Genomic DNA, 25,382 nt, shown 5'->3' on the forward strand with positions numbered 1-25,382 from the left:
TTCTAAATGACCAAAAGCAAGCAATCACTCTTAATATTTCTCTGCAATGCCCAACTACGAAGTGCAGTCCTAGCTCGGATGGCCAGTTTGTCTAAGTAGTGTGGTAGGACAGAAGCAATTAACCCTAACCATGTGCATTAAACTCTAAAGCCATAAGTGTTTACCTTTACTGACTATGTCCAAGTACTGCCCCTTGGACGGTCATCAGCCTTCTGCAAAAATGTAATTCTTCTTTCCCTCAGAGGTTATCCAGGGATAGTGACTTCCTGAGAAGAATTCCTTTCCTCTTTCCTGCTTTATCATACATGTCTTGTCTCTTAGGCTCACTTGCAGGCAACTCTCAACTAATCAGGGGAGAATGGGGCCAGTCCATTACCCTGGTAACTATTACAAATGGCTGCAACTGTTTCTCACCCATGGATAGCCTTTTGGAATACAGACTGCAAAGAGCATAGTTCTTGCATCACAGTAAACATTTTAACAGCTTTAGAAGTAAACCACAATATGATAGGGATTAACCCTTTAGCAGTGAACCAATAAGTCAAAGCAATTGCAACAGCAAACAAGTAGAGACTCCTTCAAGATGTAGAAGCCTGTCCTTAAATTGTATGTAACACACTGAGCAGATTTGGCAGATTTATGTACCAATTGAATAAGAAGAAACTAAGGGTAGGCCAAAGTTTCATCCAAATCTCTATTAAATTGAATAGTTTTGCATTCTGTATACAATATTTGTGACATTTCAAGAAATAGCAAAGAGTTCCCCTTTACATCTTGGTTATTAGATTTTTAGTTGCTTTTTAAGGTCTCATAAATTAAAACCGTCAGCTCTATCATATTCTGTAGTGCTGAGGGGTGAACAGAAGCAATACATGTGATGTCCTACATGTTCAGTAGATATGGACTATAATGTATTTTTACGTGTTTCAAACAGTGTGTTCCGGTCAACAACAGGAATTTAATTTCCCTGACAATATCCAGGCATTACTTGGCTCTTGTGTCGAGATCCCTTGCTCCAGGACATCGTCTCCTACAGAAGCCCAGAATATCAAAGTGGTCTGGCATGTGAAACCAGCTCCACTGGGAGAGAGGATCATTTATAGTACCGATGTGTCACAGATATCCCCAAATTACAGAAAACGTGCTGAACTCGTTAGACGCACAACAGTGAAATTGTACCCTTCGAATTCACAATGTGGAAAGGCAGGACCAACGCTCTTATTATCCCCAAGAAAGGAAATTATCCTTTCTTAAATCTGTTTCTAAGTATGTTCAACTAGAAGTCACAGGTAACTTACCTTCCAACTTCCTTCCTCTATTTGCCCTCCCTCCAATGCTCTTAAACCTTTTCACTTTGTCATTGATTCTTTTTGTACACTCTTTAGTGAGATATTCCAGACTAAAATATTAATGGCCAGATGGGAGGGGTTCCCACTTCCGACAACACAATCAATCAGCCGTTTGAAAAGGCCACAGCCCTCTGATTTGCACCATGGTATACCGAGCACAGTGCTGTACATTGTATAGTGGCCGTCCTTGGTATTGGGGCTCGATTCCTATCACTTTAATGGGAGCGACCCCTTTCAAAGAGCTGATCAGTGGGGATGCTGAGAGTAGGAACCCCACCAATCTGAGAATGTTAGCAGCAGTGTAATGGTAGCAATGTAACAATAGTAAATGTTAAATATTAGGCTAGTTTTGTACTTTTATTTATCGGATCTGGCAGGCTATTCCGGCTAAGAATAGCCTGATGGAGTTCACCACATCCAGTTCGATTCTCCACCAGACTCCATTGACTATAATGCAATCCGGGAGGTATCCGTCCAGTTTTTAGCATGAGTGCCATGTTTCTACCAGACAAAAAACTACACAAATTTTTCAGTCTGTCAGGCTGCAACCCGGCACTCATGCAAACAACTGGATAAATCACTGCCGAATCCTATTATAGTCAATGGGGTCCAGCAGTAAATGATTGTATCTGGCTAGGTAGCATCCAGTGAACTCCTCCAACAGCCTGCCGGATCCGATAAACACAAGAGAGAAACTAGCCTAAGTAGCACATATGACATTCGTAGGTGTGTATCTGGGTCTTTGCAGATTTACTTCTATCATTATAACACAGACTTTGAATCTTCTCCACAGAACGCCCACCAGATCCAATATTAAACATCCCCGGAGAAATGACCCTTGGTGAAACTACAACGATCACGTGTATGGCAAATCATACCTGTGCTTCCAGCCCACCTACCTTCAACTGGAACCTCATTGGTCCTTATGCCACAGAAAATTCCGACCTTGGAGATGGGAAGTGGAAAGCTACATCTAAACTGACCTACACACCTTCTGAAGCAGAAAAAGATTTAATTATTGTGTGCACAGTGACTTATTTTGGAGGGAAAATAGTAATAGCTTTGGACAAAATTACGATTCAAGGTAAGTATTATACTATATATGGATCATGTAATCTGTTGTTGTGGTACCGTGCCCCAGATACAAAAAGTGGCAAAGTAAATATCAAAGTTGGTGGAACCTAAAAATTCTAATTCATTAATCTCCACTAATATCTAGTTCTATAGCCTAGCTGGATTAAAGCAAACAGGGCAATTACCCGAGGGTTTCTATTGCCTTGGGGTTAGATCTCATCATGAAGCAGCCTACTAGCAGAGAGCCCTTAAGAGCACTAGTGGTGTAGCCTAAGGCCTCATGCACACGACATTATTTTTTCACAGGTCCGCAAAAACGGGGTCCGTAGGTCCGTGATCCGTGACCGTTTTTCCTTCCGTGGGTCTTCCTTGATTTTTGGAGGATCCACGGACATGAAAAAAAAGTCATTTTGGTGTCCGCCTGGCCGTGCGGAGCCAAACGGATCCGTCCTGAATTACAATGCAAGTCAATGGGGACGGATCCGTTTGACGTTGACACAATATGGTGCAATTGCAAACGGATCCGTCCCCATTGACTTTCGATGTAAAGTCAGGAGTCCATTTTATACCATCGGATCGGAGTTTTCTCCAATCCGATGGTATATTTTAACTTGAAGCGTCACCATCACCATGGGAACGCCTCTATGTTAGAATATACTGTCGGATATGAGTTAGATCGTGAAACTCAGATCCGACAGTATATTCTAACACAGAGGCGTTCCCATGGTGATGGGGACGCTTCAGGTTAGAATATACTACAAGAACTGTGTACATGACTGCCCCCTGCTGCCTGGCAGGTGCTGTCAGGCAGCAGGGGGCAGACCCCCCCTGTTTTTAACTCATTGGTGGCCAGTGCGGCCGCCCCCCCCCCCTCTGTAGTTAACTCATTGGTGGCCAGTGGGCCCCCCCTCCCTCCCCTGTAGTTAACTCGTTGGTGACCAGCCCCCCCTCCCTCCCCTGTAGTTAACTCGTTGGTGACCAGGCCCCCCTCCCTCCCCTGTAGTTAACTCGTTGGTGACCAGCCCCCCCTCCCTCCCCTGTAGTTAACTCGTTCGTGACCAGCCCCCCCTCCCTCCCCTGTAGTTAACTCGTTGGTGACCAGCCCCCCCTCCCTCCCCTGTAGTAAACTCGTTGGTGGCCAGTGAGCCCTCCCCCCTCCCTCCCCCTCCTAATTAAAATCTCCCCCCCTATCATTGGTGGCAGTGGAGAGTACCGATCGGAGTCCCAATTTAACCACTGGGGCTCCGATCGGTAACCATGGCAACCAGGACGCTACTGCAGTCCTGGTTGTCATGCTTACTTAGCAATTTGTAGACGCATTATACTTACCTGCGAGCTGCGATGTCTGTGACCGGCTGGGAGCTCCTCCTACTGGTAAGTGACAGGTCTGTGCGGAGCATTGCTTAATGATCTGTCACTTACCAGTAGGAGGAGCTCCCGGCCGGACACAGACATTGCAGCTGGCAGGTAAGTATAATGCTTCTACAAATTGCTAAGTAACCATGGCAACCGGGACTGCAGTAGCGTCCTGTTTGCCATGGTTACCGATTGGAGCCCCAGCTATTAAACTGGGACTCTGATCGGTACTCTCCACTGCCACCAATGATAGGGGGGGGGATTTTAATTAGGAGGGGGAGGGAGGGGGGACGGCCAACTGGCCACCAACGAGTTAACTACAGGGGAGGGAGGGGGGGCTGGTCACCAACGAGTTAACTACAGGGGAGGGAGGGGGGGCTGGTCACCAACGAGTTAACTACAGGGGAGGGAGGGGGGCTGGTCACCAACAAGTTAACTACAGGGGAGGGAGGGGGGGCCCACTGGCCACCAATGAGTTAACTACAGGGGGGAGGGGGGCCGGCCGCACTGGCCACCAATGAGTTAAAAACAGGGGGGGGGGGTCTGCCCCCTGCTGCCTGGCAGCACCTGCCAGGCAGCAGGGGGCAGTCATGTACACAGTTCTTTTAGTATATTCTAACCTGAAGCGTCCCCATCACCATGGGAACGCCTCTGTGTTAGAATATACAGTCGGATCAGAGTTTTCACAAAGTGAAAACTCAGCTCTGAAAAAGCTTTTATGCAGACGGATCTGCGGATCCGTCTGTGTAAAATTAGCCTACGGCCACGGACCACAGACGCGGATGCCAATCTTGTGTGCATCCGTGTTCTTTCACGGACCCATTGACTTGAATGGGTCCGTGAACCGTTGTCCGTCAAAAAAATAGGACAGTTTTTTGACGGACAGGATACACGGATCACGGTCTCGGCTGCAAAACGGTGCATTTTCCGATTTTTCCACGACCATTGAGAGTCAATGGGTCCGCGAGAAAAAAAAAAAGGAAAACGGCACAACGGCCACGGATGCACACAACAGTCGTGTGCATGAGGCCTAAAACTGAGAGTAAGGTGGAACTTTTTTCCAGCTTTCCCTAAAGGTTTCCTCATATTTGGGGCACGTATCTCTAGGAGTCTGTTCGGCAGAGGAACAGACTATCGGAGTGACTGTATCCATCACCCCTGCAATCTAGTATATTGGAGGTTATCTGGTGATAAGTTATGTGAAGGTTCCATTGTATTGAAAAATTATAGACAGATATTGTCCATTATCAGAGGACATTTACTGTTAGTTTTTTGGCTAATGGGTGATATTCAAATTGCCATGGAGTGACATATACTGTATCCTATTTCTTGGATATTTTTTGTTCCCTGTCAGGGCATTCCTAAGGATGAACAGGAGTTTCCTACCACCAGTTGGCTCTTAGCAGGGTTGACGTCCGTTTTGAGGTCAGGGTCTGTACATGTGACTAGGGAGAGGTTTTCCCACCCTATAGCTGCCTTCACAATATGATCTCCATGGTTGTATGGTGATGACTAAATATGATAAAGGTTACGTTTTATGGCGGCCATTCTGTCAATATAATTGATCCTTAACTGTCAACAGCTTGGATTCACTGACATCCGATAGGTCAGACCTGTGATTGATTATCAAAACCTCAAAGATGATAATAATGAAGATGGTGAATGTGACAAGATGTTGGTGACAATAAGATCATTTTTTTAATTTTTATTTATATTTTTACAGCAGGCCAAAATGTAGCAGACCAGAAAGCAGACGAGACAGCAAATCAGTATATTGGACCAGTTATTGGAGTCATTTGTGTAATTATACTTTTGGCAATAGTTTTCGTCCTTTGGAGGTATGGTATAATCAGACAAGCAATTATTAATTTTATAAAATATAATATCAGAACGTTCTATTCTTTTTTTATGTCATGATGTTACAAAGCAGATCGAAATTTTTTGAAAACTGAGTACTTAATATGGTATGAAAGTTTCCAGACCACTTTCCTCTTCTCTGCTGACTGCACCAATTTAGCTTGGATATGACCGTCTGAGTCACGTCTGACGGTGCGGTTACTAAGGGCACACTACCTAACAACAGCAGTCAGCAAGTAAAAGTAGTTGGAATTTTTTGTAAGAAAAAAACAATACATATTACACTAAAATAATAACAAAAATACTATACAGAAATTAATTTTGACCTTTATGTACAGTATGTACCGGTAGATTTTTTGAATGAAGAATCTCAATCCAGTCAGCACAATTGCCCAAGATTTCCCCTACTGGAAACAATGTTGCAAGAAGCCACAGCAGAAAAACAAAAAAATCATGTAATACCGTCATGCAATACCGTCTTGTTTTGTTTTGGCCTAATTTGAAGTGCCTCAGTCAGCATGATCAACTCTATTGTAGGGTTGATCATGCTGATAAAAACAATACGTAAATATCTGTTGCCCCATGGTTGAGAAACACATTATTATATTTTTTTTAAAAGATCTCTTTATTGGAGTGAGAGGTCACATACAATAAATAAGCAAATGTAAGTCACACTTGACAAAAATTGCAACAGAAATTATTGTACAGGCAGATGGTATTGCTTGACTCTCAAATCACATTTTCACAGCTTATTATCCCAACTCCCAACCCACCCCTCAGCCCTTGTTCCAAGCTCACCCCCCCCCCCCCCCAATACAACCCACCCCTGAACACCAATCTGAGACCATGGTAATTAAAGTGATTTTGGCTCGTAGCAGTGCCCTTCACGCCTAGAGTTTGACTATCCCGCGTGTCAAGATATGTTCCCAGTTTCCCTAGTCTATTCGCAAGCTGCGCTTCCAAGTACCATTTAGCCAGTCTAAATGGGGCCATAAGATCCTGAATTTTGCCACTTGACAATTGCTTCTCTACGAATCCCCTCCATTTTTTGATGAATTTCTCAATCAATGGTTCCTTATCCTGCTCTACCTCCAATCTTTCCAGATAGAGAACATTCTTCATTGTCCAAATTACCTCCTCTCATGGTGGTGCTTCCCCTCCTAACCAGCGCCATAAGAGAGACTTCTTTACTGACATCAGCAGAAGGTGTACGTCTGTCTTGGCGACCACCACCCCTAATTCCTCGTCCTGGTTTTTGAGTATATAATGAAATATACATTGCTGTGGCCTAGGTCCCACCCTTTCCCCCCAAATTTCATCTATTGTCTCTACTGTCCGCTTCCACAACGGCTGTACTTTCGGGCATTCCCATAAGGCATGCAGCAATCCAGCTTTCGGGAGGTCACACTTAGGGCATTCACGTAGGTAATGGGCAGGGGCATCACGATAAGATAAATTAAAGGCGTACGTCGCTCTATGCATAAGCCTTAACTGTAACTCTCTCCACTGTTCGTTGTACGTCGCCCGCCGAACCAGCTCGAAACCTACTCTGATTTTCTTAGCTATGTTTTGGTCAGACAGTTCTCTTTCCCAGAGTTTGTAGGCCCCCTTTACCAAGCCTATCGTCTGGATGCTATGGAGTTTCCGATGTAATTCTGAGAGGGACATGTGGGAACCATCCCTGCCCAGCAAAGCCGCAAACCATGCCAGCCTCTCTGAATCACCAACAGAGTTCGCCTGAGCTTTACAATAACTTCTAATTTGCTGATAGGGAAGATAGTAAGCGTCATATAAATCATACTGTATTTTCACCTGGTCCCAGGACAGCCAGTGGAGATTAGAAGTATGTAGTAGGTCTTCAAGTCTCGTTATGTTTTTGTCCTTCCATGTCTTGAACAAAATGTTCTCCCTGCCCTGAGGGAACGCCGGTAGCGACCATAATGGCAATCTGGGTGATAGATAGTAGGGGAGCCAATAAGTCTTTCTGATTGATTTCCATGCCATTATGGTGTCTTTTAATAGGATAGACTGCCTAATTGACGCTGGGATATCTCTTAACTTGGAATGTAATAGAGCCTTCAGATTCTCCCGGCCGGCTAGTTCTTTTACGATCGTAATCGCCGAATAGTGACCAGTACCCCACACCCAGTCTCTCACATGTCTGAACAGCAATGCCAAGTTATAGTGGCGAATATTTGGTAGCTGTAACCCCCCTTCATCCTTCAGCATCGTCAATTTAGCATAGGCAATACGGGGCCTCTTAGTTTTCCAAAGGAAACAATTAAACTCTCTCTGCATCCTCGTAACGTCTGTGTGTTTTAGTAGTAGTGGAATTGTCTGAAGTGGATAAAGTAACTTCGGGAAGCTTACCATTTTAACTAAGTGTGCCCTACCGCACGAGGACAAGGGTAGTTCCTGCCATTTCTCTAGTTCATTTTCTATTTTTAGGAAGAGAGGGGGTAATTCAAAGTATATATTGACTTTGGGGGACGTCCTACCTTAATACCCAGGTAAGTCAGATAATCCTTCCGGACTTCAACCCTGGTTTGCAGATGACTCACTGCATGGAACCTCTGACCTAGGGGCAGTAGCTGGCTTTTTTCCACGTTGATTTTATAGCCTGTGACCTTCCCATAAATGTTCAGTGCTTCTAAAGTCTTATCTAACTGGAGCTCAGGGGACCCAAGATATAGTAGAATATCGTCTGCGAAGCAACTTACTTTCAACTCTCTATTACCTATTTTGATTCCCTCGAAGATGTCAGATTTTATCAACCATCTCGCCAGGGGTTCCATTGCCAGATTAAAGAGTAACGGGGACAAGGGGCAGCCCTGTCGCGTACCCTTGCTAAGTGTAATTAGTTTGGATAAAAAGCCCGGTACATTCACTCTCGCCTGGGGATTTTCATAGAGTGCCTTCAGGAAACTCCTAAAGTGTCCTGTAATATTGACCACATCCAGCCATTGCCAACTAACATTGTCGAACGCCTTCTCGGCATCAACTGCCAACAATGCTGGACAGGGCTCGTTTTTAAGATCCCTATCTGTGCTTAGGATGGCTAAGACTTTGCGTATATTGGTCACTGCCGATCTGCCCTTCATTAATCCTACCTGGTGTGCACCAATTAGGTCAGGCACACAATTGGCTAACCTGTTAGCTAAGATTTTGGACAGAATCTTGACGTCTTGATTAATTAGGGAGATCGGTCTATATGCACTGGGCGGGGTAAATCTCTTTCCGGTTTCGGAAGGACCTTGATATAAGCCATCTTGCCCGAGTCAGGTAAGCTTCCCCCGGTCATAATGTTGTTAAACAGTCCGGTCAAAGCCGGGGACTATTCTGGGATCATTGCTTTATAGAATTCCGCCGGGAATCCATTGGGCCCCGAAGCTTTACAGTTTGATAGGGATTTGATTGTCGTCCCTAACTTCTTCTTCACTTACTGCCCGATTCAGCGTTTCCAACGCATCCATGGGCAGTCGTGGTAGGTTCACCTTGTCTAAGAGATCCTTTGCTTCCTGAGGCTGGAAGGGATCACTAGAATACAGTGTCTGAAAGTATTCACCGAGTATCTCCACAATATCCTTCGGTTGGGCGCATAGCTTTCCCGACTTGTCCTTTAGGGGGTGCAAAACCGACTGTTTGACGAATGGGCGTGTTAAATTAACCAGCAAATGACCCGCTTTATTACCCAAACGAAAGAACTTTGCCCTTTGGTAATCCCCAAACCATTTTTCCTGCCTTTCCTGACAGTAATCGAAACTATGTTTGGCAGTAACCCAGAGAACTTTATTGGGGTCTGTGGCATTTTGTAGGAATTCGGTGTACGCCTCCCGCACCCTCTTGGTGGCTTCCTCAAACTTTTTCCTTGCTTCCCTCTTTTTCCTTATCGAATATGACATTATTCGGCCTCTCAGCACTGCCTTGGCCGCATCCCAGAATAGACCCTGATTTGTTGCATGTTCCACATTGTCCTGTGAGTATTCCCACCACCAACCTTTTAGCTTGTCTATAAATTCCTTGTCCCTAGACAAGTGCTGAGGCATTCTCCAAGTAAAATCTTGTCCTTTGGGGACGGTATCCATGATTTCCATAACCACTGGGGCATGATCTGAGATTAACAGATCGGAAATTTCTACCAATTTGACTCTAGCCAGCAATCTCGGTGATGTCAGGAGGTAGTCAATCCAGAACCATGACCCCTGGGCATGAGAAAAATGGGTGTACTCGCGGTCCACTGGGTGGTGGTAACGCCATGTATCACACAGTCTCGTATTTTGTATTAGAGGGAGTAACGTCTGGGCCCGATTTTGCTGAGTAGTGATTCCAGAAATCCCTCACCTCCTATCTTCCTGTTCACTATGTACCCTATTGAAATCACCCGCCACCAAGAGCATTTGTGAATCCTCTGTCAGGATGTCCCTCTCTAAGGACTTGTAAAAGTCTGTCTGGGAAGTGTTGGGGGCATAGACATTATGCATAACTATCCGACCTGCCGGTGAGTCTACACATAGTCGCATCCATCTCCCCTGCTTGTCCGCTGACATAGATGAGACCTCATATCGCATACGTTTGTGAAACAGGATCATGATTCCCGCCTTCTTACCCACTGAGGGTGAACCCACTACCTCCAAAAATCTGCCTCTTCCAAATGGGTCTCCTGCAGAAACGCCACATCAACCCTGAGTTTTTTAAGATGGCGTAAAACCGCCATACGTTTGGCGGGGGACTGAAGGCCCTTAACATTCCACGTGACTACTCGCATAGTTATTTCTCTTTTTAGTGCTCCCTGCAGGAGAAGCCATTCGGAACAGACAACCACGGTATCTCACATAATGGCACAAAGGCATCAGCACTCCAACCAAACCCAGATTAGTGTTCACACCCTTCCCTCCCCCTCCCCCCAACCCATACCTCCCAACCCAAATCCACAACATAAACATATTGTCGACTTCACTTTTTTTGCACATCTCATGATGTAGCAGTTGTCACTACAAACATCTAACTGGTTCATTTACTTCCTCCTATTATGCTTCACCCACCAGCCCATATTATTAGATTAAACAAAGAACTATACACTCTAATATGAATGAACCATGAGTCCATTGTTATCTCACGTGTCCCTTCAGGGCTTCCCGGTCAGACACTGACAGCGCTCTGCATTTTCCACTCTCATTTTGGGTCAGCTTCCTGCTGTTCTGGCTCCATAGATCTGGGCGCCGATCTCCCCGACTTCTGACTGGCTCCTCTTCCTCTGAACGAAGCTGTTGATCGTTGGGAAGATGGCGGGACAATATCGGAAAACAACGGATCCGACTCAAGCGCCTCCGTAGCTTCTCTAGGTGAGAGAAAGATATCAATCGTCCCGTCTTGGCGAAAAATCCTCAGGGTTGCAGGATACAGTAGAGCAAACTTGACCTTATTCTGTGCTAGCGAGGAACAAACTGGAGTAAATTCCCTCCTGCTCTTCGCCACTTCCGCAGAGTAGTCACTGAATAGTAATATCTTGTTGCCCCGAATCATTAAGGGCCGCACATTGCGCCCAAATTTTGCCAGTATGGCCTCTTTAGCGGCATAGTTCAGATACTTTACTATCGCGGCTCTAGGCCGTGCATTATTGGATTGCGTACCTGCCGATACTGGCGGTCCTAAACTGTGTGCTCTCTCCACTGTGCATGTGCCCCTTAGCCCCAGAGCTTGCGAAATCTCCACCTCACAAATGTCCGCCAGCTGCTTCGGCGGGATCGATTCTGGGAGACCGATGATCCGTAAATTGTTTCTCCTGGAACGGTTCTCTAAATCATCGATCTTCTCCCTCAGGTACTGATTATTGCGCAGGAGGTCGCTGATATTGTTTTGAGCCTTCTCCAGCTCTTCCTCGACCAGTGCCACCCTCTGCTGCACATCGGTGATCTGGGAGGTTTGGTGCGCCACTTCGGATTGCAGCTGTTGTAAGGCCATCGAGACTGTGGCTTCTAAGGAAGCTTTTAGCCACTTCTATGGCCATAGTTTTGTATGAGGCCGTTAACTCATCTTTCGGGGTGAGCCCACAGTCCCCCTCTTCATCTTCTGAACCAGAGGCCTCAGTGCTTCTCTTTGTCGATTGCGAGGTCGAGCGGGTAAGCCTGTGGCATTTCTCTGCTACCGGCGCCATCTTGCCCCTGACTTTCAGGTCGTCACCTGGCGGGAGTGTTGTCTGAAACTCCTTCTGCGAACCGCCTCTGACCACAAATTTTTCCATGGGTGGCCCCCTACCCTGTTAGGGGGGTCTGAGGGTACTTTTCAGTCCCGGTAGGCGGCGGTTCTATGGAATTCGGGCCGGTCGAGGGGAGAGCCTCTCACTAGTGGCTATCCATGTGCGCGCCGGAACCAGAAGTCGAGAAACACATTTTTTTTTACATGCTAGTGACCTAACTGGAGCAATGAGAGGCTGGCCAAAGCCCTCGGAGCACCTGTTTGTCACTCCCCTACACTTAAGTTTTTCCCTACTTCCCATGGATTGACAGCGCCAGATATGTCTTCTTGTGTCTGCTCTCCTGGTCTCAGTGCTTGTTTTATGTTCTCCTGCTGCTGTCCAAGCCCTGAGACCTGTCATATGTGCTGTGCTATATCTCCTGATTTTGGCACTTGCTCAGTGCAGCAGGAGATACACTGATCAAGCACTGAGACCAGGAGATACAACACAGGTCAAGACCGGGAGATACAGAGTAAACACAGATGACAGGTCTCAGCACTTATAGAGCAGAAGGAGAACACAGAAGAATTTCTGAGACCTGTCATCTGTGTTTGCACTGTATCTCCCAGTCTTGGCACTTGAGCAATGTATCTCCTGCTGCATTGAGCAAGCGTCAAGACCAAAAAGATATAGAGAAGCACAAATGACAGGTCTCAGCACTTGGAGAGTAGCAGAAGAACACCAAACAAGTGCTGAGACTGGTAGAGTAGGCACAAGAAGATATGGCTTTACCTGATGTCTACAATCAAGAGGAAGGGGGGAAGGACTACAGCTAAAAGGGGGTCTAACAAACTGGTAATCCGAGGGCTTTGGCTGGCCACTCTATGCTCCAGTTAAGTCATTAGAAAATAAATAAAAATGTGCTTTTTTCAGCAATGGGGCCACAGGTAAAGGTCATAATAAAGGTATAGCTTTTAATACTATGATCAACCCTACCAAGCTGTATGTTGTGGGTTGATCATGCTGACAAAGACTCTTTAAGTAAAATAAGTATTCCTATCTCCATCTGTCATAACCCTACCCTTTCCTAACCTTGTCTCACATTGACTCGGCAGACAAAGATGTTCAGAGTTATGGATAGAGGTGAGCAGGCTCTGCTATGTTATTTTCATTGCCCCAATTCAAGTATCCAATACCAGCAAGATACAATGTTTCCTCATCTAACAAGTTACAGAAACCCCTTAATATCAGACACAGGTCATATATAGGGATGACACTTTATTTGAAAAGGAAACAGAACTTTTTTTTAACAACCACTTTAGCCTTTTTTGGCCCATCAGGTTCTCCTTTAGAATGTACGTGTCATCACTATAGTGTACATATTATATTTATGGTTACAGGAGGATAGATGAAAACATTGTGCAACATGTAACCAGCAAACAAAGGCCAAGTTTTCATAATTTCCTCCTTTAGTAAGAATTATGATGAACAAGTGATTGCAAATGAACTTCTGCTTTGACTTCTGCATTACCTGATCATAGTTTGCCCCCTTATGTAACTCTCTCTAACAATCCACTAGTTATGACCCTTGAAACTCATCAATTCAGTTCCTTAAATGCAATCCAATGGACAGTAGGACGATGCTTAAAGGGGTATTCCCATCTTGCTACTTCATTCTCAATTGCTGCCAGCTAGCTGGTAACTTCCTGCTTTTCTGCAGATAAGGCTGGGCGGGCTTAGGCAGCTAGAGTGAAGGACGGCCACGCCTCCTTATGACATCACACTGAGAGCTGAGTCCTGCGTGCTCGTTCATGTGAAGAGTATGACTCATCAGTCTGCAGTGTCTGAGGGGAACGGTCACTCAGAGCCATGTGAAGGGAGCTCAGTGCACAGTTTTACACATAAAATATCTGTCTGATCTTTTACAAACCCATTCTGTGCATTAAAAACTATAATTCCATATTATACATTAGCCCAAAAGCTTGACCAACCCCCACCCACCAGCACTGATGCAGATTTGTTTCCATTACAGCTGTGCTCCAGTTGTGTATAAACCTCACACTATGTATCTGTATAGATGCATATACAGCTCAGCTACATGTGTCTTCTCCAGTGTCTGAAAAGCTTCATATACAGCTCTGCTACATCTGTCTGTTTATTTCTTCAACCAGCACTGTATCAGAACAGCCGCATATTCAGCTCTACTACATCTGTTTCTCTCTTCAAACAGCACTGTATCAGAACAGCCGCATATTCAGCTCTACTACATCTGTTTCTCTCTTCAAACAGCACTGTATCAGAACAGCCGCATATTCAGCTCTACTACATCTGTTTCTCTCTTCAAACAGCACTGTATCAGAACAGCCGCATATTCAGCTCTACTACATCTGTTTCTCTCTTCAAACAGCACTGTATCAGAACAGCCGCATATTCAGCTCTACTACATCTGTTTCTCTCTTCAAACAGCACTGTATCAGAACAGCCGCATATTCAGCTCTACTACATCTGTTTCTCTCTTCAAACAGCACTGTATCAGAACAGCCGAATATTCAGCTCTACTACATCTGTTTCTCTCTTCAAACAGCACTGTATCAGAACAGCCGAATATTCAGCTCTACTACATCTGTTTCTCTCTTCAAACAGCACTGTATCAGAACAGCCGCATATTCAGCTCTACTACATCTGTTTCTCTTTCACCAGCATTGATGCTGACCTGCCACATATACAGCTCTGCTACATCTGTTTTTCTATTCAACCAGCACTGCGTCAGAACAGCCGCATATTCAGCTCTACTACATCTGTTTCTCTCTTCAAACAGCACTGTGTCAGAACACCCGCATATTCAGCTCTGCTACATCTGTTTCTCTTTCACCAGCATTGATGCTGACCTGCGACATATACAGCTCTGCTTCATCTGTGTCTCTTTCACCAGCATTGATTCTAAACCGCCACATACACATCTCTGCTAATTCCGTCTATTTCCTTCACCATTAGTACTGTGGCTGAACAGCAGCTCATTCAGCTCTGCTACATCTGATTCTATCTTTCACATGCATTGATTCTAAACCGCCACATACACATCTCTGCTAATTCCGTCCATTTCCTTCACCATTAGTACTGTGGCTGAACAGCAGCTTATTGTTGCCGCAGTTTTTGTTCACATTTTTTTTTATACTTTTCTTTTAGTCATTTTATTCTAGTAGGAAAGTTTATGGGAAAAGGCTTGAAAAAAATGGCATGGACTCAAAAAAACGCACCAAGAGTTATAAAAAAGCCTCCCCCCCAACCCAAATAAAAAAAAAAACCTGTTTCTGAGTAGTTGCCTCATAGAACATTATTATCAGAGTGGCCCCTTTACACGCAGGAATAATACCAGCACAGAACCGGGTGGCATTGTGCCCTTCACCGTCTAGCGAGTGCTGTTTAGGGCAGCCTGTATTCTGTAAATGGCGGCAGGATGGCTCTGCCAGCTGCTCTGCTATTACTCCTCCACCCTTATTATACAAGGAAATTGCTTAGAATGCAATCCCCTAATCTGTAGTTGGATCCCATGGCGAGGATCCTGCGGCCTCCCCTATACACAGCGTTCAGCCTATAGCCGCACTGTTTGGCCCGATTAATTATTACTGGTTCTAGTCTTCACTGGCGTGTCGGTGGTTAAAGGGTTTCTACCACCTCATTTGGACCTATGTCTGCTCTACCTAAGGCCCCATGCACACGGCCGTTGTTCACAGCCGTGCGCGGGCCGTGGAACCGCGGCCTGGATCCCTCCTGAGAGCAGGAGCGCACGGCGTCACTGGTTGCTATGACGCCGTGCGCTCCCTGCTGCCGCCGCAATACAGTGATATACTGGTATGATCTATACCAGTGTATTACTGTACTGTGCCGGCAGCAGGGAGCGCACGGCGTCATAGCAACCAGTGACGCCGTGCGCTCCTGCTCTCAGGAGGGATCCAGGCCGCGGTTCCACGGCCCGCGCGCGGCTGTGAACAACGGCCGTGTGCATGGGGCCTAACCATGCTATTCTAAGACCTTTGTGTGCAGCCGTTACACAAAAAAAAAAACTACTTTTATTGCTATGCAATTGAGCCTCTGGGTGCTATGGGGGCGTCTTTTCAGCACCTAGAGGCTCTGTCTGTGTGCGTCTGTATTCAGCGCAGGCGCAGTGACTGTCTGAATGCTCCCTGCGCCGGCATCTCCACTGCGTCTGCGCCGTCTGTTCCTCGGAGCACTCGGACGTAATCGGCGCAGTGGAGATGTCGGCGCAGGGAGCGTTCAGACAGTCACTGCGCCTGCGCTGAATACAGACGCAGGCGCGAGAATTCGGCGAACGAATGAGATGGAGGCTGGCAATCTAAAGGAGATGGACGGGCTTGACGGACGAGCGGGGCGGAATACAGAGGTCTTAGAATAGCATGGTTAGGTAGAGCAGACACTAGCAGGTCCAAATGAGGTGGTAGAAACCCTTTAAGGGGTTAAACTGCACTTTTATAATCCTTATGGGGGGGGGGGGGTTCTTGCTGCATTGACTGAGCTCGCTATCTGTACGGAGACCTCATAAATATAAACAGTCCATTACTCACAGCCTCTCCTGCCCATTATCATGATTATTTGTCACTGACACCTGTGTTTCAGGGTCAAAATCCTGGACTGTGGCAGCAGCGAGACTTCTCTCCCCGGGATCTCCTCTCTGCACTACCCTCCCCCGCCTCTCCGGCTCAGCTGGCAGCTGCCCTCACCCGATACAAAGTTCCTAGTTATAAACAGGAGCGCACCCCGATCTCTTCACCACTCACAGAGGACATCAGGGCTGCGCTGGGAGCTGCCAATAGATCACAAAGCCCCTGCTCCTCCGCTAATGTTTCTCAATTCTCTCCCCTGAAGAAAGATGGGGAGCGCATGCGTGGCTCTGTAGCAGACGTGCGCTCTCTCGTGGGAATGATCGGCTGCCTGGGTGAAAAGTAAGTGCGGTCTGCGCAAGCGCGGCACATAGATGCGGCCCTGGAGCGGTGGCCGTATCTATGGGTTGCCAAGTGTAAACAATGGATCGGTGGGAAGGCAATTTAGCTAAATGGGTGCATTATAAATAATAGAAGCAATTTAGAAAAATGAAGTATGGGATCAGTGTAAACATTTGAAACCTGATCATGAAGATGGGAATACCCCTTTAACAGGTTGATGGCAGGAGGCCCGCTTTCTTATTGGGCCGCTGTGCAGTTGCACAGATGATAGGTTCACCCCTGGTAGCACCTCTTGCCCTGTCTGCAGGATCCATGCAAATGTTTAGAAATCTCTTTAGCCTGCAAAAACCCTTCTGTTGGTGAATAAAAAAATGTTTAAAAATACATTTTTATGAAGAAAATTCTGCAGAAATTTCTGTCTCACAACTGTCCCAATAGTCCGACTGAGGTGTACAGAAATCCAAGTACTTCCTACCAGAACAACCCTGTTCAGATAAATGGAACTGATTTTCTGTTGCGGAAATGCAGAATATCCCCTATTGAAAAACTTTACATTCTAGCCAAGGAGGGGGCAGAGGGGGATGCAGCTGCAGTATCTTTCTCTGTGGCTGTAAAATGAGGAGGGGGAAATGTCAGAGGAATAACATCTGATTTGGCTCAGAGTAGTCTCTGCCTATCCTGCAGCCAATCAAGGTCCCCAATAGTCACTTGCCACCACGGAGATCAGGGATTGTCAGCATGTGTCAGTGGAATAAAATTTATAAGAGATGAGCAAAGTTTTAGAAAGTTTGATTTGTCTGCTTCGCCAAATTTTACAAAAAATTAGCTTTGTGCCGAATTACTTCCTCACAAAGCGCATTTTTTTGTAAGTAGCGGGTACAATGACAGGGAGCTGCGATAGCGCGGCCCCCGTCATTGTACCCCTCAGATGCCCGTCATTGCACCCCTCAGATGCTGCGTTCATACATGATTGCGGCATCTGTTTGTAAAAACTGTAAAACTAATATAAATAAAAAAAATATTAATCAAACTCACCGCCTTCATTTGCCCGTGACGGGCCGGCCACCGCAATCTAGCTTGAAGATCTCACACGGCCCAAGATGACATCATCACGCCAGCCAATGTAGTGATATCATGAGTCACCGTGCACAGGATTTCAGCCGAGATCTTCAATCAAGATGACGGCGGCCGGCCCGTTGAAAGCAAATGGAGGAGGTACAGATGTAGTAGAGTTAACACACATGCTTTATGAGACGTGTTATCTAAACTAAATGCATTAAGCAAACATTATGAAACGTTAAGAAATTTGAGTTAAGAGTTTGTGTGTTAACCCTTCTACATCTGTAAGTATGTTTTTTTATTCAAAGTAAAATCGATTCGCTACCACAAAGCACGAGGAAATTCGTCTTTGCGGCAAATCAAATTTATCCTGAAATTCGGATTGAATTCCACCTTGGTGGATTTGATTCACTCATCTACAATTCAAATCTTATTTATCACATTGCTTAATCAGCCACATTTTAGAAAATTCCAGACAACCCCTTTTACTCTATTTGTGCAGAATTATAAAATAAAAAAAATTGACAAAAAAAAAGAAAATTCCCTTATCATTTTCAATCTGTGCCATTCACTCTGCAGCATAAATAACACATTCCTGTTAAGCCAGGGTAACACAGGGCACACGACAGCCGTCACAGCCTGGAGCAGAGTAGCGGTGATCCCAAAGACATGAATGGGATTGCAGGGCAAGTATTAAAAAATCCAACACTCCTGGATTTTTCAACTTGCGCTCCAAACCTATTTATTTCCATGGGATCACCGCTATTCTGCAATCCTAGCTGCGACAGTTGTCGCTCATGTAGCCCTAGCCTCATTCTGTGGTTTGGTATGATTACTGTGATAGCAAATGTGCTGTAAGGTTTTACTGCTAATTTTTTATTTTTATTTTTTACACATTAATAGCACATCTTGTGGGATTAGAATAGTTTTCATGTATTTGCATTTTAAGACATTTTACGTTTTTTTTTTGTCAATGTGGTTTATTCATTTATTTTCAGGGACAGATTATATAGTATTTTTGCATAAAAATAAAATACTGATTACCTTTTATTATCTTCTTTTCTTTTTGAGTAGAGAGTGTATAAAAAGCAATTCTGCCATTGTATATGCACTAAATACATAATGCCTGCACTATACATGTAGGTTATACACTGCCTGTCCCAAAAATAAGTCGCCACTAAAAAAAAGGTAACACACTAATATTTCATTGGACCGCCTTTAGCTTTAAATATGGCAGGCATTCGCTGCGGCATTGTTTCGATAAGCTTCTGCAATGTCACAAGATTTATTTCCATCCAGTGCTGCATTCATTTTTCACCAAGATCTTGCATTGATGATGGTAGAGTCTGACTGCTGCGCAAAGCCTTCTCCAGCACATCCCAAATATTCTCAATGGGGTTAAGGTCTGGACTCTGTGGTTGCCAATCCATGTGTGACAATGATGTCTCATGCTCCCTGAACCACTCTCTTTCACAATTTGAGCCCGATGAATCCTAGCATTGTCATCTTGGAATATGCCCGTGCCATCAGGGAAGAACAAATCTATTGATGGAATAACCTGGTCATTCAGTATGTTCAGGTAGTCGCTGACCTCATTCTTGGAGCACATACTAGACCTGACCAACTGCAGCAACCCCAGATCATAGCACTGCCTCCACAGGCTGGTACAGGAGGCACTAGGCATGATGGGTGCATCACTTCATCTGCCTCTCTTCAAACCCTGATGCGCCCATCACTCTGGAACAGGGTAAATGTGGACTCATCAGACCACATGACCTTCTTCCATTGCTCCAGAGTCCAATTTTTATGCTCCCTAGCAAAATGAAGCCTTTTTTTTCTGGTTTTCCTCACTGATTTCTTACGGCTACACAACTGTTCAGTCCCAATCCCTTGAGTTCCCTTTGCATTGTGCTTGTGGAAATGCTCTTACTTTCACTATTAAACATAGCCCTGAGTTCTACTGTTGTTTTTCTTTGATTTAACCAAACGTTTAAGTGATCGCCGATCATGATCATTCAGAATTTTATTCCCACCACATTTCTTTCTCGAATACAATGGGTCCCCACTATCCTTCCAGTTTTTAATAATGCGTTGGACAGTTCTTAACCCAATTTTAGTAGTTTCTGCAATATCCTTATATGTTTTCTCTGCTTAATGCATGCCAATGATTTAACCCTTCTCAAACAGACTAACATCTTTTCCATGACCACGAGATGTCTCTTTCGACCGGGTTGTTTAAGAAATGAGAAACAACTCATTGCACGAGTTGGGGTTAAATAACTTATTGCCAGCTGAAAGATAATCGCCCATGCAGTAATTATCCAATAGAAGGCTCATAACTATTTGCTTAGTTAAATCCAGGTGGTGAATATTTTTTGGACAGGCAGTGTATATCACAGGATACACAGAAGATTCTGCACACAGCACTCACTGAAAGTACAGACAAGCATTCAGGAGAAATTATAAATCAGCAGCTAATAACTCTGGGGACTCACCCAGCATATCAATGCAGACTTGCTCCCTTTTAACAGATGTACCCTCTTTTACTTTTTCTTAAAATTGGTTAATGATTCCAATTCCCCCAAAATCTTATTCAATGCAATATCATGATATGCTAGCAAAACCCTTGACAGGTTGGACTTCACATCTCATCCATAAGTGAGTAATCCATAGACTTACATAAGATAGGCATCTCTTGACATAGTGTAGCAAAATTATATTTATATATATATATATATATATATATATATATATAAATATATATATATATATATATATATATAATGTATAGGTTAATAAAAAAAGTAAGGTATCTGAGATAATGAAGGCACACATTTTTATGGAGGGACATACTGAGTAACAAAGAGATGCTAGAAGAGATTTGGCAGAGAATTATTAATAGTTTACAGGCTTTGGTAAATTATCATTATATATACAGCGTAGGTTAGAACTGTAAGGGAGGTTATAATATGTATGGATTTTATTGGATACGTTTTATAATGTGATTTTGTACAGGTTAGTAATTGAGAAAGAAATATGTTATGGAAGAAGCTTATGTTGAAAGGGTTAAAAAAAAATGTTGAAAGGGTTAAAAAAAATACAGTCTTAGGCTAGTTTCACACTAGCGGCAGGGGAGTCCGGCAGGCTGTTCCGGCGGGTGAACAGCCTGTTGGATCCGTCCTGCCGCTAGTTCACGTGTGCCCCTGGACTGCCGCTCCGTCCCTTTTGACTATAATGGGGGGGCAGGGGCGGAGTTCCGGCAGGAGCACGGCAGCGCACGGCGAAAGGCAGCCGGACTAAAAGTACTGCATGTCGTACTTTTAGTCCGACTGCCTCTTGCCGTGCTGCCGCCAGAACTCCGCCCCCGCCCCCCATTATAGTCAATAGCGACGGAGCAGCAGTCACGGGGCACATGTGAACTAGCGGCAGGACGGATCCGACAGGCTGTTCACACACCGGAACAGCCTGCCGGACTCCCCTGCCGCTCATGTGAAAGTACACTTAAACTGTACTGAGGGTTGATTGATTTGCTTAATATAGCATAACCAATGGTATTACAAAAAGAATGAGCATTGATTGATAAGTTAATTGATGCAATAGATACAAAGTAACTCTTTCCTGTTGTTTTAGTAAACAGAGGTGCGTCTTATAAGCAGAAAAATATGGTGTGTGTATATATATATATATATAAAATGTTACTAAAAGGGATAAATTGGCTTAGTTGCCCATAGCAATCAATCAGATTCCACCTTTAATTTTGGACAGCTCCTTTAGAAAATGTAAGGTGGAATCTGACTAATTGCCATGGACAACTAAGCCATTTCCACTTCACACCAGTTTGATAAATCTCCCCCAATGGAATTACATGACTGTTCTAATAATCCACGGATAAAAGCATATCACGGTGTACAAGTGCTCTGGAAGGATGTCACAATTTAATACTACTGTACGTAAATCTATCATTTTTAACACAGGAAACGCAAGTCTTTGCTCCCGAGAAAGAAAACAGAGGTAAGAATTCATATATTTGTATTTCATGTAATGTAACAAGTAGATTTATTCTTGGGAGAAAAATCAATACATTTATAGAGATGTTCCCCTGTCGCTAGGATAGGCCATCAATGTCAGAAAGTCCTCTTTCTGGGACCTGCTCCTATTTCATAATGAAGCCCCAAGGTGAAGGGAAAACAAGCTTGCACGTCCTCCTTTCACCACTATGGAACCTCTGAAAATAGTCTAACATGTTATTATCAGAAGTCCTACAGTGGTAACTGGAGAGGTGGCCGAGCTAATGTGACTTGTTATCCACACAACGCTATAGGTCTTCAGAAGGTGCTCAAGCCTGCTCACTAGGCTACTTTTGAGAGTCCAATAGCAGTGGTTGTATAGGATGCTGTACATGCACAGCGTGCCCTCTGCTCACTTCATTTTAAAGATAGGAGCGGGTCCCAAATGTATAATGTCTGGTAAGAGGAGATCCTCTGAGTATTTCATCATAATCCCTGCGCTGCCCCTTCAGGGATAATGTAGCATTGCAGAGCACACATATAACTATTAAAGCTTTGTTTTAGATTAAAATGAAAAACTAATAGTGTTGATCGAGCACCAAAGTGCTCAGGTGCTCGGGTGCTCTGGACGAACACATCGGGATGCTCGAGTATAATAGAAGTCAATGGAGTAACCCGAGCATTAAATCAGAGGGGAAGGTGCCTGGTTCATATGAAAAGTTTAGAAATTGATGGCAACACCACCGAAAGGGTTCAAGAACAGCATAGGGAGGATGTCTGCATGCATCTTGGACTCCCAAGTCGCTTCTAGGAATGATGTTGTCCGAGTAGTACGCCACTTTTACAGACTGACAATAATACACACAAAACCAAAGATAAAATCGATTTTAGAGGAAAAATTGTTAGAAAACATTCTTTCATGTATATTTACTTGTATATAAAGTGCAAGTGCTTTCAAAAATTTAGTTGGTTTTCTGAACTGGAGCCATGATTAAGAGGGATGGCCGGGGGCTTCCGTATTGCGCCGCTAGCGGTGAAATTCTTGGACCGGCGCAATACGAACCACAGCAAAAGCATTTGCCAAGAATGTTTTCATTAATCAAGAACAAAAGTCGGAGGTTCAAAGACGATCAGATACCGTCGTAGTTCCGACCATAAACGATGCCGAAAGGTGATCCAACTTAAAGAAATTGACTGACCAGGAGTGGAGCCTGCAGCTTAATTTGACTCAACACGGGAAACCTCACCCGGCCCGGACACGGAAAGGATTGACAGATTGATAGCTCTTTCTCGATTCTGTGGGTGTTGGTGCATGGACGCTCTTAGTTGCTGGAGCGATTTGTCTGGTTAATTAGGATAACAAACGAGACTCCTCTGTGCTAACTAGTTACGTTACCCCCGGCGGTGAGGATTGTGTTGACCAGACTTGTATAGTCTGGTCAACTCTTGGATAGTGAGACTGGACTTGTAGGTGAGGGCCTGCAGGTGAGCTGACCCTCTAAAAAATTATATGCGAGGGCCTGCAGGTGAGCTGACCCTGTAAAACATTATATGCGAGGACCTGCAGGTGATCTGACCATCCAAAACATTATGGGCGAGGGCCTGCTGGCGCTTTGTTGACTCTAGATAGCTTCTGGCTGATCGCACGTCCCCGTGACATCAACGATCCATTTGGATGTCTGCCCTATCAACTTTAAATGGTACTTTCTTCTCCTACCATGGTGACCACAGGTAATGGGGAATCGGGGTTTGATTCCAGAGAGGGAGCCTGAGAAACGGCTACCACATTCAAGGAAGGCAGCAGGATCGCCAATTACCCACTCCCGACTCGGGGAGGTAGTGACGATAAATAACAATACAGGACTCTTAAGAGGCCCTGTTATTGGAATAAGTACCCTATCCTTTAATTGCATTGGTCAGGGCACATGTGATGTCACGGGACAGATGTTGGTGTAAGGAGGGCACACGTTACACTGGAGAAATGGCATTGGTAATGTCACTGTCAGAAGTGGACACCGTCTATTGACAAAGTACACTGTATGTCATAGATACATTTCTTTAGGGCACACGTTACAGTGCAGATGTGGCACAGCTAATATGTCTGTCTGCAGCAGACACCGTCTACGGAAAAAGTTCACTGGATGTCACTGATATTTTAAGGATGCGCACACTTTATACAGGAGATTTGGTGCAGCCAATGTCACTGTCTGCAGCGAACACAGTCTACGGAAAAAGTACATTGGATGTCAGATATTTTCTAGATGCGTACAATTTACACAGGAGATTTGGCGCAGCAAACACCGTCTCTGGAAAAAGTACACTGGCTGTCACTGATATTTTTTAGATGCGCCCAATTTACACAGGAGATTTGGCGTGGATAATTTAACTTTCAGCAGCGGCCTATTACACGTTATTTAGCGCAGGATGCGGTAAAAAATATATATTGCTGCTGTCACACACAATAGTCGTTAAAAGGACTTTTGGGTCTCTGAAAAGTTTTTTGTATCTTACACTTCCTACACTGTATGTCCCTTCCTTTGGACGCATTCAAGTATAAGAATCTCCTCCCCCCCCCTGTGCATTGGACTACAGGGTCCTGATGTTTACTAACGGTAAGATCTACCTCTTTTCTCTTGCCTATTGGCATATTAATAAACCTATGGTACACCGCCGTAGTCTTTATACAGTGTCTGTTTGTTGGTCAGCTCCACCACCGCACCATATTCAAGCGTAGTAGTGGATGGGACCTGCAGGTGACCTATCAAAGTAGGTCTTTTGTCGATGTTTGTACAGTTTGTCTGGTAGGGGCTTTCTCTTCCCAATTTTGGGATCTTAGTTGTCCTAATACACTATAGTTTTTTTTTTTTTTATAAATTCTTTATTTTCAGAATTTTCAATAAAGATACAAACAGAAGATATCCTGGAGGCAATAGTTTACATCTGTAGAAAGGGGGTTACAGGTTTTCCAGGTATGACAATATTGGATAACATACGGCAATGTCAAAGTCACTCAAATATTGTCAGCCAACCAAGCTGTGGAAGGTACACAGTTATATGCTACATTCAATTAAACAATCGTAAATCCAAAGTACCATAAGTCTGGCTATTTAGGGTCATCCTGGCTATATGACGAAATGTAAGTCATATGCTACATATATGCAATAAAAGACATAGACATTGATGTAAAGAAAATACTATGGAAAGAGAAGTTGAGACGAGAAAGAAAGAAGAGATTAGGGGGGGGGGGAAAGGAAGGGGGAGGGGGAAATGTATACGCCCATTTGTAAGACTATTACGTCTATCAATTACACCTATTCGTAAGACTTATTTAAGTCTATCAATATCCTAAGAGATCATGCGACTGTATGCCCTGCTGGTTACGTGATGTTCTTTGTCTCTGAACATATACTCGGCCCAACCCTAGTTCAGACCACCTCGCCCACCCTCTTTCAGTGTCCTCCACGGTTGCCAGGTTTTTAAGAATTTCTCGTGGTTTCTATTAATCCAACTCGTCATTTCTTCGATATTTGATTGACTTTGGCTT

The 25,382-nt window shown here is 44.5% G+C and overlaps 1 protein-coding gene across 2 annotated transcripts in view; it reads left to right on the forward strand.

Moving 5' to 3' along the window:
- Positions 1 to 25,382, forward strand: part of LOC122929130 — a 68,558-nt gene that overhangs the window by 11,127 nt on the left and 32,049 nt on the right. The window contains exons 3-6 of one of the 2 annotated variants that reach the window (XM_044282621.1): positions 935 to 1,289; positions 2,143 to 2,433; positions 5,503 to 5,617; positions 21,806 to 21,842. In XM_044282621.1, the coding sequence (XP_044138556.1) occupies positions 2,181 to 2,433; positions 5,503 to 5,617; positions 21,806 to 21,842 (405 nt within the window). In that variant the 5' untranslated portion in view covers positions 935 to 1,289; positions 2,143 to 2,180. The remainder of the gene's footprint in view (positions 1 to 934; positions 1,290 to 2,142; positions 2,434 to 5,502; positions 5,618 to 21,805; positions 21,843 to 25,382) is intronic. The other variant, XM_044282620.1, reaches the window with a different exon arrangement.

This window comes from Bufo gargarizans, chromosome 2 (genome assembly GCF_014858855.1).
Source record: "Bufo gargarizans isolate SCDJY-AF-19 chromosome 2, ASM1485885v1, whole genome shotgun sequence".
NCBI lineage: Eukaryota > Metazoa > Chordata > Amphibia > Anura > Bufonidae > Bufo > Bufo gargarizans.